We start from the raw sequence: 15,044 nt of genomic DNA, 5'->3' as shown, positions 1-15,044 counted from the left end.
GCATTTACTGTTCTTACAGCAACCACTGTCTCTAAATGACTCATTTGAGTTATATGGACTGTTTTATTTTCTTTATTTACTCTTTCACTACTTTCTCAATCATGGTACTTCAGATGACAAGAAATGTTTTCCCCCTCACAGGGTTTTCCATCACAGAACTGCAAAAGAAGCAGGCCATGCAGAATGCATCCAAAAGCCATCCAGCTGGGAAACCCAAAGGTGATTTATTCAGAGAAATTTCTCACTGCCAGTAGGTTTTTTGTTTGAAAATAACATGCATTTATTGGAAAAAAATGTTTCCCAGGCATGAGAAAATAGGAAAGGAATATTATCAAATGAGTTCCTTTTATGTCTTTGAAGATGTATTATTCTACAGTGTATAGAACCATACGTTGTACCTACTCTCGGGGCTGTCTGATTTATCTGCCTGTCTCCCTGTCACCATCTCACCTCCTTGGCATGCCTCAGCGGAACAGCACCTGTTCGCTCTCAGAGCTCCTCCACTTCTGCGTGCAAAAAGCTCCAAGTGCCTGCATATCCCAGAATCCCCAGTGGGCGTGGTTCCCAGGGCCACCCTAGCCTCGCCTCTCCTCCCAGATGTTCCCCAACGCAGGGTGGGATGGGGGGCTAGGGTGGCCCCTGGGGTCCTGCGCAGGGCCATTTCCTGGATGTCTTCTCAGAGTAGAGACCTCCAGTAGACTAGGGTAACTCCCCTGAGTGTCATGGTGTTCATATATGCACCAAGCTTTATTTAACCATTACTTATGCATTCCATTTGCCAGTTTGTATTTATTCTCTTGCTTTCCGTCCATCCACCACAACTATAAAGCTCTATTTAGAACCCTTGAGCTGCACCTGAGTATAAATAATATTTTCTTCAATTGATGAACAGTAATTCCTCTGAGCTCCTCTAATCCAAATTTAAGTGATTTTAACTCATAGACTGAAGGCTTGCTGTGGTAACCCCTTTAACAGAAATCTTAACTGTATTCCCTGTGGAACTGATAGCATTAAAGCATCATAAATTCTATATTGGGTGCATGTCTTCTGGTGAGGTTTTAAGTGTAAATTTACAAGAGAAGGTAAACGTGTGTGATCTTTACTGATGACCTCCTCTACACCTCTGTTCTGCTCTGAAGCTGTGACCAGGCCCTACTATGACTTGCTGCTGCGTCAGAAGCACCCAGCGCTGCCCACATCGCTGCCCCAGCAGCAGGTTATCATGCTGGCTGAACCCAAACGCAAGACCTCCAATTTCTGGCACAACATCGGACGCTTGACGCCCTTCAAAAAATGACAGACCCCAGACTCGAGCTTGTGCCTGAATTCATGTTTTTATTTCTTCTGTTTTAATACAAAGTTTTTTTTTCCCATTCTTTTCTTTTCAATCAAGAAAGCACTTTATGGGTTGGTTACAATCACGACATGGCTCCCGGACTGAAAATGAGGGGGGCGGTCCATGCTTCGTGGGTAGCACCGGGACAATGGCTCCTCCAGCTTTGACGCTCCCGCTGTAACCGCACTTAACGGCACTAATGCGACTACTGCTACAGATCATTGCGTGGGCACGCTTTGGTTCCACCTCCCCATGTGGAATATGGACTTCTTTACACATTGTTTTATTTATTTTCAAGTTTCCAGCTATCCACAGTGCCCAACAACTAGCTTTTGTATGTAATTTGATACGTGTGACCTGTTTTAAAGTTTCAACAATGGTTCTGCATAACATTGTCTTGGGTAAGCAGTCCCTAATGAACAGAATTAGTTTTTACTGTATTTTTTTTGTTGTTGTTTTTTGTGAATCTGCTGATTATCATGTTGTTTTGTGTATGCAGTTATCAATCTGTCCCAACTATTTCTTCATGAAAGCTCCTAATTTAGCAACACACTGTTCAGTCACTGTGGTTTCAAATGAGTGTCTCCCATATTTCTACTCATTTGGTCTTCCTGCATACTAACTGCTCCATAATGAACTTCTCTTCTGAAGTGCCACTCAGTACGTAACCCAGACATTGTGAGGGGGGGGGGGGGTTGCATGAATTGCTGTGAAACAACATTATTGGATATTTTCAACCCGAACATCAATACCAAGAGTACTCAGCCACTATGATAGCTAATTGTAAAAAAAAAAAAAAAAAAAAAAAAGATACAAATAAAAGTATGTTTGACGGTTGTGTCAGACTTGTTTCACTCTGTGTGTTCTATTCTGATGGGATGTCTGACCACAAAGCACATTTTAAGTGGCACATTTAATGCTGTTTTACCATAGACAGTCTGTCACACAGGCAAAATGCTGCCATCTTGTGGTTGCTGATAGCATGACGAGCATATTGGTGGTTTGCTATTACATGTCTGTGGCTATATTCTAATGTACACAATATTCACCCTCCAGTCATTTTGGGGATTGCTGTGAATTTCGTGATGTATTTAATATTATAGAAAAATTAAACTGGATTATCCTATATATTTCATTTTAAACAGGCAACTAAAAACTGAAACAAAAATGGTTGTTTTTTTGCACAACAACTACACAAATTTTTACAGTGAAACAGACTAAATACTGGGTCTCGTCTACATTCAAATAATGTTGCCTTAAGCATTCTCATGTCTCATTAGACCCGAAAAACACTGCAGTATAATAAAAAGAAAAAGGTCAGACCTAGAGCAACAAAATCTGTTGATATATTTATTAAAGGGTGAAAACACATGTCAATCTGAGTTAGTTCAATAGTATAGAGTACAAAAAGAAAATCTAGTTGGCACATGAATGAAAAGAAAAATGGCTTTTTTTCCCTTTTTTTTTTTAACTATAAGACCACTTATAGGCCTCATAAATGGCAAATTAGGCACACATTTCTGTAAATGTTGTAGAGGATTGCTTTGTACTACATAAAATGACACACCAAGATGGCAAACAGGAATTGCTTTCAAATTTGAAATCATTTGGAGTGTAATGCTGTACCACTGGGCTCCTAGTTGAGAAGCTCCAGGTAGGTGATGGGCACTTTGCCTTTCTGATGGCGCCTCTCCCCGATCAACCAATCGGAGTCCATGCCAGGCATACTGCTCACTGTGATTACCTGGCAAGAGACCACGTCATAGCACAGGATCAGCACTGGGCTTCAGACCAGCAGAACTTACTTTATACTGTACAAATGTGTGTGTTTGTATAATGACAAACTTGAACTAAAGACACAGACTCAGCTACACCCACAAACAGCCTTAGATCCCTTTGCGTGCCCATATTCAGTTAATTACCTAATTTAAAACACACACAGAGCCCCTTTAGGCCATTTATTGTACACTTATACATTTACGAGCCGCTGCAATCCTCTTATCAGCTGGGTGGAGTTGGGCGGAGCTCTCACCTCGTCAGCGAGCAGGGACAGCTCGCTGCTGCCGGCCGCGTCATAGTCGTAGAGCACGCGGGCACGCCGTGGACCACAGGAGGCCCGCAGCTCACTGAGGGCTGGCGAGACCTGGGCACATCCCATGCCCGCTCCCGCTCTCAGAGTGCCTGCGGCCACTGGGGTAGGCACCGAGCCACCAGCGCTGAGGCCCGCCGAAACCTGGTTGTTGTTGGAGACGAATGTGGAAGGGAAACTGCAGCAAAAGAAGAAAGCAATCATCAACCCGACCTTCAGGCTGGTACTGAGAAAGCGAACCAGCTAATCAACAGACAACCCGTCTGATTAAAATTAAGGTGAAGAATGAATGAATAAACTACACATTCATACTCATGAGTATGAGGACAGGACAGATGATTTTATAGCATCAGAGTATTTGTAGTACAGCAACAAACCGTTCCCATATTCAGAACATTCCTCTAAGGAGTGTGGAAAGACCCACCTCCCAAGTTGTTTCTGAAGGTTCACCATGTACTGGTAGCACTGTGCGTAGTAGGTGGCTTGAGCATCCACAAAGTCGTTGAGACACCGCAAGTGATGTGCCTGCCAAAAGGACGAGATGCTTGCTGGTGAGTAGGACATATGAGTGCTGCTTAATGGGCTGTGTCCATATGTCAGTTCAGTGCTCCGAGTGTCAATGTGGCTTTGTGGTTTGAGTTTAAGTGAGAGCTGATTGGTAATTTGAGTACACGTCGGCGTGGCTCTGTGGTTTGAGTTTATGTGAGTGTTGCCTGGTAATTTGAGTGCATATACCAGTGTGGCTCAGTGGTTTGAGTGTATGCGAATGTTGATTGGTAGTTTGAGTGCGTATTTCAATGCGGTTCGTTGGTTTTAGTGTTGCTTGGTAATTTGAGCACATATGTCTGCACAGCTTGTTAGTCTGAGTGTATGTGGTGTTTGGCAATTCACTTGAAAGTGCTGCTTGGTAGATGGAGTACATACATGAGTGCTACTGATGCCCTCTAGTAGCAACCTGGTGATCTCGGCCTGCCGGTCAAACTCACTCTGTGAGATCCTCAGCTCTGACTCTGCCTGAGAGACAGACACACACATGTAAACACAGAAGAAAAACACACATGCAGTCTATGACTGCGCATATACTAAGGTTTCACCATTTTTCGGCAGGTGAAGGAGCAAGAAAAGGGAGCAGAAAATGGACTTGCTTAAAATGTTCCTATAGCCAGGTTAACTGTCCATAACCAATGTCTACCAAAGCCTAGGTACATAGTGCAGAAATGCACATTTGCTTTGTTCATTAATAAAATGTAAAAAAAATAAATAAAATACAAATAAAAAAAAATCCCCTGCTTCTCTTTGTGACATCACTAAACTGATTTATTCTGTGTGTTTTTACATCGGGAAACACATTTAAGGACAGGGTTACTTCCCATAGATTTTTAACACACTTCCCCACTCCTGGAACGACTCCCAAGAGAACCTCTACAACACTAGTACTGAGAAGAGGGTGAGGACGCGGTCAGGATTGCTGTGTGGACATGCAGCTCACAGTTACCTGCTGGACTTCCTGAGCCCACAGCTGGCCAGCATTCAAGAATGGGGGAGAAAGGCATTAGGCTATGATTTTAACAGCACAGGGACAACATGCAACGCATACAGCTTCACAGGCTAGTTACATGGAAGTGAATCATCCACACTTCACACCAAAGGCTGCAGTTTTCTTAGAGCTAACGGTTCACACAAACCCTGATGTAAGCTGCGTGGAGAAGAGCTGGCTCAGAGCACAGGTAAAGGTTAAGAGCTAATCTTTGTACTCCAAGGACAGGTAAAGTTTAAGAGATGTTCTCTGTGCTCAGAGCACAGGTAAAGGATTAAAAGCTGATCTTTGTGCTCAGGTTAAGAGCTGTTATCTGTGCATGAGGAGGAGTGTAGGGATCATTCAACAATCACACAGGGGAGGCTCAACATCACAAAGCAGTGTGTAATTTTAAAGATGCTGTTTGGACATTTGTGTGTGCTTGAATTTCAGTAAGAATTCCATTGTACCTCAGATGGTTAAAGATGACCTGTCTTATTTCTCACTCTGGACATTGCATCAGCCATTTGGTCAGTCATTGTCAAATGTTCCTTTAACTCCTTTAATTGCATTTCCAAACTCAACTAGCCTTATTTCAGCCTCTATTGCTGGAAAAAGAACCCTAAAACAAAATAAGAGTATGCGATTCCCCAAAACCTAAAATTCAGGTTTTATCCTGCAGAGGGCAGCATCTGTAAATGTGAACTGAAAACTCGACTTGTCCACATATGCTAACCTCTGCTTAGAGTTGCTAACATTTGTACTTTATTAGTACTCATCATTTCAGTAATTTAAAAACCTACTAAATTACTGAAATGAAAAGCACCATCTACTAACAATTTTCTTATACACACATACTCTCTTATGCAACAGTTTCATGTATTGGCTGTAAGATCTGCCACTGTGCATGTTGAAACTTCCCCTGGACCTAGAATGACCCCTAAGCACTAGTTTTTTTTTTGAGACAGTAGGTATACATACATAACATGCACAACAGAACACAAAAAGCTGCTTTCTCTTTTTGCCCTTGTGAGCTCATGAAAGATAAACAAGCAACTGAACTCAAGAACAACAGGGTGTGGCATAGCAACAATGGGATATTTTCTGTTTGTGCAAAAGAACAAAAGACACAACAGCTGGTAAATTCTGGTAGTATACAAAATTGCCAAGATGTGTTTCTCCACATGTGATTCGCTCTCATGGGGCAAGAGAAGGCAGCTGCTTCACAGGCAGGATAGACAAACCTTCAGCCATCTGACATGCAAGAAGCTCAGCGTGTAAGAAAAGGGAGTCACGTACTCCTCTGGCAGCGGGGTGCTGCTGTTAAGATCCTGACCGTTAGGGTGCAGGGGCATGCGGGAAAGAGAGAGAGAGAGAGAGAGAGAGAAAAACACAGGTTAAGAGCAGCGCACATGCTCACGTCAGATGAGTGCAGAGAGAAGGGCTGGAGTGGGTGAAGAGTGTTGTGCTTGGTTACGACACAAAGCCTACCCCTGGAAAACCTCACGCTGTGTGCAGGGAGCCACTAAGAGGAAGCCAATTTCAAGTGTGGCTGGGAGAAGAGCAGACCAACACCCCCAACCCATCACCACCCAATGCCCAACACCATTGTTCCCGCTAAACGTGAGCCACCGCAGAAGAAGCCATCCGGTGTCCGTCACCGCCCATACCCATCTGGGCTGCGCTTGGTCCCCAGCAGCAAAAAGCAAGCTCAGCCTGGTGCATGACAACAGGATGCATTTTGTACAAGAGTCACACTGACTACAAGCACTATAAGGAAGTGCCAGAATGTACTGGGGTTTTTGTTCAGGTGCGCAAGCACATCTTCAAATTGCACAAGTGGGTGTGAGGTAGTACTTTAAAAAGAAGCTGTCAAGCAGTGAAGCCAGTAAAATGGCAGCACTGCCTTTGAGGGGTGTGTACACCAGCATTGGCCTTCTGCCTCCAGGCTGTGCAAGCCTAACCAGTTAATTAAGGATGGGTTTTCTAACGATGGAAGTTTTTAATCCCTCAAAAAGAATCAGTAACTTGTTCCAAAATTCACACCTTTACAAGCTTGCGTTCCTTTAACAAGAGTGCTCATTTAATTTGTGATGCTGTATGCAAGATAGAACATGTGATGCATATTCAACGTTATTAGTAGACTTTGGCATAATCTGATCACTTTAGGTAGATGTTAAGTGATGTGTGTTTGTTGTATTTGCTTTAGTTAAAGGAGGGTATGTGAGCGTGTGTGTTAGATGGAGAGAAGTCAGTCTCTGCACCTTAATTGGAGATAGGCGAGTGAATGAGTGTTGTTAGGTGGCGTTAGGTGAGTGAGTGAGTGCGGTGGAGTTAGGTTATTGAGTGAGTGAGTGTTAGGTAGAGTTAGGTGAGTATGAGCATGCGTGAGGTCGGGGTAGGTAAGTAAAAGTGTGTGTGTTAGGTGAAGTTAGGTGAGCGTGTGTTTGTCTGAGATGGAGGTAGGGGTATGTATGTGTGTGTGTTAGGTGGAGGTAAGAAAGTACTCACAGCAGACCGAGCTTCTGCAGCTCGTGCCTTCTTTAGCCTGGTTTTAGCTGCATCCAGATCCAGACGCTTGTTCTGTAGCAGCTTACGCTCTTTCTGTGTAAATAACACCAGATGTGACATGAACAAAGAGCTTGTGGCCACAGTGCCTCTGACAATAGAAAGCATAACATCAACAATAACAGAGACATGCATACACAGGCCCTCTTGTGTTTATATATAGTTTGTTAATAGCTTGTGTATAATGTAAATACTGATCTCAGCACAATCCTACACATACTCATACACTCACACGCACTTTTTAAAAAATGTGATCTGACATTCCAGTTGAGTGATCTATGGATGTTTTGATAAATCAAGTTCCTGATTTGATCAACCAGAAAATCCTATAATCAAAATAATGTCAGTCAAACCAGAGCCAATTTCTAATTCCCATTGACTGTTCCCCCAAAACATCATAATCATGTTCTATAAATATGCTTAGAATCATTTCCCCAATATTGCGCTCCCCTAAACTGTAGCCTGTTTTGACGTTTCGATTCATACACTTCCTTTCAGCAAACGGGATTCTTTTCAGCATTTACTGCAGTCTTTGAAGGGTTTGTTTTCTTTAGCTGGCTCAGTGTACTGTCCCTTTACGCTTTTATGGTACATAATAAAAACAAAACTGCCCTCAGATGGTTTTCTATTGCTTGCACACACGACCGTACATACTAGACTGTGTAGTACCTGCCAAACCGAGGCTGACAACCCGGCCAGGACATGGGCCAGGTGGGCCGCGCCTTACCGAGATGGTTTTGTAATCTCCGTCAATGAAGCTCCTGAAGGGGGTGAGGAAGTTGATGGCAGAGGCCTGGATGAACTCCTTCTCAGCGCCGCCGAGCTGTTTTTCTGTTTCTCCGCATTTAATGAGCGCGCTGCCTGAGAGGCCGCAGGGAACAAGAGAGTCACAAAGAGGCATACTGTCACTGCACAGAAACGTCTGGCGACTACCAATTGTCATGCAGTCAATTCAATACTCTGAGCCAAAAAATAATAATTGTGTGAGACAACAAGCATGTTCAGCTGAACAAACTTCTGATTCTTATATAAAATTAACTTATTTAAGCAATGAAAATATTAACGCAATTCACACTTTCACTGGTAGAAATTTAAAAGTGAGTCTGTGAATGACTGCCCTGTTTTTTCTAACCGATCACTCTGCCAGGATTAAATTTACCGTATGCTGTTCCAGGCCCAACCTCATGACCTGCGTCAATCAGACACTCCCCGAGCAGCTCATGGTTGTTTGCTCGTGTCGGGACCTTTCTGTCCAGCTTCTCATAAAGAAACTCCTCCATCCTGACATCTGCCCAATGCAGACAAACTCAATTAGGTTGGCCAGTCACATGAGACCTCACGCAGCCTTTTAAAAATAAGCCACTACAGAACACAGGGACCTAGACAGCCTGCAGAGCTCACATACAGTTAACATAAAGTTGTCATTACACCTGAAATTCAGATTTGAAAAAGTAATGCACTGTAAATCTTCTGTCCACATTTTGTCCAAAAATGAAATTAATCTATGAAGAGACCGACCTACTATTTGAAGTCTAAAGCTAAGGAAATCTACCCTTGCTATGACCCAGAGCAATACAAGCTTCTAAAAAATTGCTTCACTCCACTATCTATGATAAATAATGTAAATGAATGTAGAAAGAGAAAGCTCTTAAACTCTGCACTGATATGTTTCTATCTTTTCAGTGACAAATACTGAAGTGATAAAACAGAAAAAAAAAAAAAAAAAACTTCCGAAATTGCCACCTCTGTCTGGAACAGATGGGGGACTTAACAGTCCCTACTGCGACCAGCTTCGCTTTAATGCTCCTGTGATATGGCTTACTAAGCAATAAAACCCACCTGCTGAAGCTCCCCCACTGTGCGACTGACACAAAAAAGCATCATACAGCAAATCTTTGTGGTCACTCAAATACCATATTTAGCGTTTGTTCAGCACAATGTTGGACTGTGGACGCCCTTACTTGGGTTGGGCTGCAGCAAGACTTCTGTCTGTCTCATGACTTTCTCTGTCCAGTGTTTGGTAGCTTCTGCCTTCATGAGCAGGTTCTCCAGGTGAGCATCCAGCTCGGTTTTCTCCGTCTGCCGGAGCTTTTCCTCTGTGAACTAGACAGCACACATATGCGACACTAGCTGGTGAAGGGCAGGGCAGTTTATCTAGCTGTCGTATCAGATTGTTGACAAGAATCTAAACGTCTAGCTAAATATTTAAAGAACGTGAACAGCGATCACTTCTTCAGTGTCTAATGGTTTAGCCAATATTGTTAATATAACAACTAATATTAGTTATGCTTCCATTTCAAAGCCAACCTAGCTAGCATAGCTACAACACATACAGCACTGTGTAGTCGTCCAAGTGAGACAATTATTCAGCTAACAACTAGAGTCAGAACACACTGCAAAATATAAGCAAAAAAAGGTTTACAGGAGCTCCGTCAACACATACCTGTACTGCACGACTGAGGAAGGTGCCAGCGTCTGCTGCCAATCTTCTAACGTTGAAATCCATATTTCCACAAACTTGATGACAGCGGCTAACTATTAGCTTGGAAGCTAGCTAACCTAACGCTATCTTAGTCGTGCCCACTTATTAAAAATTGCTTAGCCACTTACGAAATCCCAGTTATCTTAGCTATCTACTTTAGCCTTCTGCTTAACTGGCCAGGTACGTGTTAGCTAGATTCATTAGCTGGCTACTCCCAGTAAAACTGAATTAGCAGCCTACAGTATTATACGGTTTGTCCCAATCCATGCCAAAGCATTAATTCCGAGACCAGCTAGCTATCAGTCATTGCTATTGCTATTGCTAAACCTGCACACTCCTCTCCAACTAAACTAGTAATCCAAAGGGTAAACTGTCTTGCCACACCCACCCCTCTATCATTGGGCAGAGGTCGTGCCACACACACCCCTCTATCATTGGGCAGAGGTCGTGCCACACACACCCCTCTATCATTGGGCAGGGTCGAAGGCGTATGAATCATTCAACAGTGTGGCTGGACGTAAACATAGGCTGAGGTAGGCAGATTAAAGTTTGTTTTGTAAAATAGGTTATAAGGTATTTTTAATCCTACATTATGCAGGAAAATAATTTATAATTGGAAAATGAGTAATTGCATTTAAATGGTTGTTTATACAAAAACAAATGGATTTCTTGTCGATACATTTATTCGTATACGTATATTGTCATTCGTTAGAATATATTTTAAAATGCTTTATATATATATATATATATATATATATATATATATATATATATATATATATATATATATATATATATATATATATATTAACATTATTTATATGAATAAATGCCAAACCTTTGCAATATTCATGCAAATAGGTGTTTACGGCTCTATTTCGCACATGTCCACCAGATGGCACAAATCTCTTTAGCACAGGTTAAGAGAGAGCGTATGACAGAATTAGGCCAATATCTTTTAATTATGATACGGAAAAGGGCAATCAAATTCTGGAAACATAAAAAATAAATAAATTTAAAAAAAAACGACCCTCACTAATACCAAGAGCAAAGAAAACAATGATCAATTGATCTTGTCCTAGGCCACTGTGTCTCAGATCCACACAACAGAACACCTCAGTCTCAGGAAGGAGGAAAATAACAAACCTGATTGAAATGAACCAAATTACAACACAACTAAGGGGAAAAATATGTAATTTATTGCAAAAAACAAACAAAAATCACATAAAATACAATGTTGTCTGACCCTAAAAAGACAGAACACCATGGAAGACTACCTGACGACGGTATCTGATGAAAAACCACCTCTGATGAAGAACCTCACTATAGAGACAGGTACACACAAGAAATATTGGCTGCAAAGTTTGCCACCAATGTGAAGAGGTACATATACTACTAAAATAAAACAGAAGCCATTGCATTTTCTCAGATAATCATTAACCTGCAATTATTAACTTGTAATTATTAAGCAACAATTATTACCTGTCCACAATTACTGACTTACACAAGCCCAGGACCCCTCCATCTTACCAATCAAACATTTTCAGAAAAGAACAAAGAATAAAAGAATTAGTAAAATATAACATGGCATGCTGTAATGTAACAGATCAAATAAATCAAGTTTAAACCATTTATTTTGGTTTAAGCTTTCATGAATTGTCTCATCAATCACAGGAGCCGTGGAAAAGAATTAGGCACTGAAAAAATAAAAATTAAGAAAGGAAGAAAGAAAAAGAAAAATAAGTCTATGCTTCATCTGGACCAACAATCTTCTTGGCCAACTCCAAAACAGTGGTGTACCTGAAAGTCCTGCTCTTCCATGAATCTGGGATCCCTTGAAGACCAACCTTGAAACAGGATTCAGGATACAAGAAAATTGACTCACCATTAGTAAATAGGCAAACAAACAACATAACATTGAAAACTGGCCCTGCCCTCTCAATTCCATTAAAAAGAACCAAACAACAAATTATATGGATACACATTGGCATAAAGCAGCGCATAGCAAACTTATTACTGTCAATCATTTTTACTGTTCAGTAATGAACACTAATGTATAAACGCATCATGAGCTTTTCACACTAGTGGGATAGGGTCAAAGTAATGTGGAGGAAGAAAAATAGTCAGAATACCTGGGCCCCGATACATGCCCCAATGAAGGAGCCCCGGCTGCAGGTGCATCCCCCGCAGCGCATGGTGTCCCGCACGGCCTGCTCGAAATCCATGGCCGTCAGGACACCATGCACTGCTGCTTGGAATGCACCAGGCAGACCTGCAAGGATGAGACAAGAATTACATTGGATGCAGGCTGTATACAGTTATAAATGGACAAGCACACCCCTTAATCTGTACAATATTGCAAGAAGTTAGAGAGTTGAAAAAAATGCTATATAGTCTGTATATCTGTTCCTGCTTTAAATAGTAATGGTTTTATGGGTAAAAATTTTACATGGCCAGGTTTCCAGATTAAATCCAGATTAAGAGCTTTCTACAGTGCTCTGTAGTGCATCAGAAGCATGGGTGTTACTTTGCTTTGAAACATGCTGGGGACAATAATGCAGACCAGGTGTTGCATTCAATTCAGCTGCCCCTCAAATTCATGTTCCATTTAAGAAATCACTGAAAATAAATCAGTGCTGGGACTGAAATGATGAGGTTCACAAAAGATTTTATTGGCACTTTTGTCAAGTAACAGCACCCTGGTTTAAAATATATTTGTAGTTCAATTGTTTTCTATTTATTTTGATTAAAAAATAATTTGTTTCACGTTTATTATCTCAGGATCGTGCAACATAAAAGATAAGCAAACATTTCCTAATTCTGTAATTAGGAACATAATTCTTTTGTTTTACTGACTAACATAAGATATATTAAAATGTTATATAAACTATTATATCATGTTAAATATTTGAAGTACACTTTCAAAAAGTGATGGGATCAAAATCAGTTGATGCAGAAAGTGGCAGGGACATGTTCCCAGTGTAGGCCATGACCTGAAAGCTTCATGTTATTAAATCATCTTTAGCTGACACAGTGTTTTGCATTAGAGCACTGTCAACAGGGATGTTCTATTAAAATCATCTTTGCTTAATTCTTTTTGTCTGGACAGGTGAATCAGTACATCACCGCATTGTAATAGAGGGGTCAGGATCAAGATTTTTATCTACCTCAGGTATTTGAAAACACCACAGGAAGTAGCTGCTTTGGGGACATGTTCAAATTGTCCCTCACTTGATGAATATATCCTATATATGAAAAAGGTTTAAAGTTAATGCAAAATAGATATGCTGTATACATTATTTTCCAGCAAAATGTCATATTTTGTGCAATGTCACACACAGTATGAAGCAAATAAAGCAATGACTGCAATCAGTACTAAGCAATATCACGTGTGTGACTAAAGAATAGTGAAAAGTAAATACTTAAATAGTAAACACCAAGAGACTTTACGCGAGAGTGGGCCAGTGTACTTGTCAATAATTTAACTAGGAAAGGAAACAAGGAAGGCCCAGCCTTCCCATGGCTTTGGTATACGTCATGTCATTCTTCACAAGTCATATATTAATGAGGCCTACCTGCTACAGCCTTGTCCAGCTCCTGTGGATTCTTTCTGTTTGGGTCACTAAGCTGCTCCAGCACTGTGTCCAGTGCATTAGGATCAGGCCCATTCAGAATGAAATGCTCCAGGAACCTTTCAGGGTGAGCCTTAAGTTAGAAAACCCCTTCACAGATTGTCTGATTTTAAATATTTGTTCATTGACATACAGGACTTGAACAAACAACCACTTGAAACAGCTGCCGTGAGACTGAGACACCAATGACAGGCGTCATTCAGTCAAGTGAGATTCACATGTGTCATGCACGTGTGAAAAAATATATAAACACAAAAACAATTACTCAGTGTTCCTGCATCTTTAAGCTATCACTTAAAGAATACGTGCTGTGCTGATCTGCTATTAACCCAATTAAACCTAGACTTTTGCATTTAGCTGACTGGAAAAGGTTACCTTGCGGCAGCAAGAGTCACCGCCACACACGCATCATTGTTTTGGGTGACCCTCACAGCATCCTCCACCTTCTCCAGCATCTCGGGCTTTCCTGCATAACACACCACGATGGGTGCAAGCTTGGCCACACCATCCATCTGATTGTCCGTGCTACATCCTGCAAGAGGATCCAGTAAACAGTTTAGAGTCATACTGCTGTTTTTGTACAGAACACTGGAAGTGGTGAGGTAGTATCTTTGGCAGTTGGGTACCTGTTTCTGACTTGCCCAAGTCCACATTTTTCAAAAAAGTTTTTAGGCTTGCTTGTCTCCAGGGGCCTTTTATGGGCAGCTGAGGCCTGGGACCTTGGGCCATTAGAGTATCATTGACAATTCAATGTATCAAACAATACATTATTGTATTTAACATACACCCCCCCCAAGACAATAAACAAACATCTCCCTTTTTACGTCATGGTCAGTAAACTGTAAGCACAGAAAGCTTTAATATCCCAGTAGGTTTTCCCCACCTTGTCTCTTTCGGTGCGGATCATTGACAGGCGTGTCATACTCTGTTCCTGGCCCGAAGAACTTATATGTGCGGAGCTTCAAATCTTCCACATTCAAGCCTTCCAGAAGGTACAGTTCATTATTAAAGACTGGCAGTAAAACCAGGTACAGGAGTGGCCGCATAAGATACAGATCTTTGTCAAGAATTAATTCTAGTTTGAAGCCACCATTTTACCCTGGAATCTCTAGGATTAGATCTGTTATAAGCCATCATAGGGAAGGATAGTAGGGACTTGCCCGCATCAATAGCAATATTCTACCTAATCATGCGGACAGAGCTGGGTTTCTAAGCACGCGGAACTGCTTGAGAAAGTCACATGGTCGGTAGTTCATAATGGTGGCACGCAGACGAACATGATCTAAAGGTTAATAACCCAAGAGCAGTCCTGCAACAATACCTCCATACTCCGACAAGGACTCCAGCAGCACAAAGGCTTGATCGCCATAGCAGCTTTGGCTGCCTGTTTCCCTTTTGTAGAACGGGTTGGCAGACTCGGG

The 15,044-nt window shown here is 41.6% G+C and overlaps 3 protein-coding genes across 15 annotated transcripts in view; 1 reads left to right on the top strand and 2 right to left on the bottom strand.

Annotated features, from left to right (window-relative positions):
* Positions 1-2,175, top strand: part of arhgef4 (Rho guanine nucleotide exchange factor (GEF) 4) — a 59,858-nt gene extending 57,683 nt beyond the window's left edge. For 8 of the 10 annotated variants that reach the window (XM_027031621.3, XM_027031604.3, XM_027031595.3 and 5 more), the window contains 3 exons: positions 142-219; positions 469-704; positions 1,140-1,171. In XM_027031621.3, coding sequence (XP_026887422.3) covers positions 142-219; positions 469-698 — 308 coding nt within the window. In that variant the 3' untranslated portion in view covers positions 699-704; positions 1,140-1,171. Of the gene's footprint in view, positions 1-141; positions 220-468; positions 705-1,139 lie in introns of all 10 variants that reach the window. The other 2 variants (XM_027031610.3, XM_027031645.3) reach the window with 1 other exon arrangement.
* Positions 2,176-2,672: 497 nt separating this feature from the next.
* On the bottom strand, positions 2,673-10,386 carry sh3glb1b (SH3-domain GRB2-like endophilin B1b). 4 transcript variants are annotated; one of them, XM_027031667.3, is made up of 11 exons: positions 9,953-10,386; positions 9,471-9,612; positions 8,669-8,797; positions 8,237-8,370; positions 7,453-7,545; positions 6,186-6,272; positions 4,921-4,944; positions 4,350-4,439; positions 3,850-3,950; positions 3,369-3,603; positions 2,673-3,080 (listed from the first exon to the last, which is right to left on the bottom strand). In XM_027031667.3, the coding sequence occupies exons 1-11, from the start codon at positions 10,013-10,015 to the stop codon at positions 2,973-2,975; spliced, it is 1,206 nt and encodes a 401-aa protein (XP_026887468.1). In that variant the 5' UTR covers positions 10,016-10,386; the 3' UTR covers positions 2,673-2,972. The 4 variants fall into 4 exon arrangements, with proteins under 4 accessions (XP_026887468.1, XP_026887478.1, XP_026887484.1 ...); XM_027031677.3 differs by lacking the exon at positions 4,921-4,944 and having other exon boundaries at positions 9,953-10,385; XM_027031683.3 differs by lacking the exon at positions 6,186-6,272 and having other exon boundaries at positions 9,953-10,384.
* Positions 10,387-11,168: 782 nt separating this feature from the next.
* The window catches only part of selenoj (selenoprotein J), a 4,398-nt gene continuing 522 nt past the window's right edge, over positions 11,169-15,044 (bottom strand). Inside the window, exons 2-9 of the mRNA XM_027032005.3 lie at positions 14,945-15,044; positions 14,507-14,605; positions 14,250-14,342; positions 13,999-14,155; positions 13,567-13,682; positions 13,159-13,236; positions 12,124-12,263; positions 11,169-11,838 (exon numbers count right to left, since the gene is read on the bottom strand). The exon at positions 14,945-15,044 is cut by the window's right edge and continues 77 nt beyond it. Of these exons, the coding sequence (XP_026887806.2) occupies positions 11,737-11,838; positions 12,124-12,263; positions 13,159-13,236; positions 13,567-13,682; positions 13,999-14,155; positions 14,250-14,342; positions 14,507-14,605; positions 14,945-15,044 (885 nt within the window). The 3' untranslated portion in view covers positions 11,169-11,736. The remainder of the gene's footprint in view (positions 11,839-12,123; positions 12,264-13,158; positions 13,237-13,566; positions 13,683-13,998; positions 14,156-14,249; positions 14,343-14,506; positions 14,606-14,944) is intronic.

Source organism: Electrophorus electricus, chromosome 11, assembly GCF_041902795.1.
Source record: "Electrophorus electricus isolate QZ-2024a chromosome 11, ASM4190279v1, whole genome shotgun sequence".
NCBI lineage: Eukaryota > Metazoa > Chordata > Actinopteri > Gymnotiformes > Gymnotidae > Electrophorus > Electrophorus electricus.
The sequence above is the reverse complement of the archived record's forward strand: the minus strand, read 5'-3'. Positions and strand labels throughout refer to the sequence as shown.

What these genes read in the sequence shown, in the direction of transcription:
- sh3glb1b (XM_027031667.3), bottom strand. Translation starts at nt 10,015, where the DNA reads ATGGATTTCAACGTTAGAAGATTGGCAGCAGACGCTGGCACCTTCCTC. An exon ending in TGGGCCTGGAACAGCATACG is followed by an intron (nt 8,371 to 8,668) that starts GTAAATTTAATC and finishes GCGGCCTCTCAG; the next exon opens with GCAGCGCGCTCATTAAATGC. An exon ending in CTTCAGAAACAACTTGGGAG is followed by an intron (nt 3,604 to 3,849) that starts GTGGGTCTTTCC and finishes CTTTTGCTGCAG; the next exon opens with TTTCCCTTCCACATTCGTCT.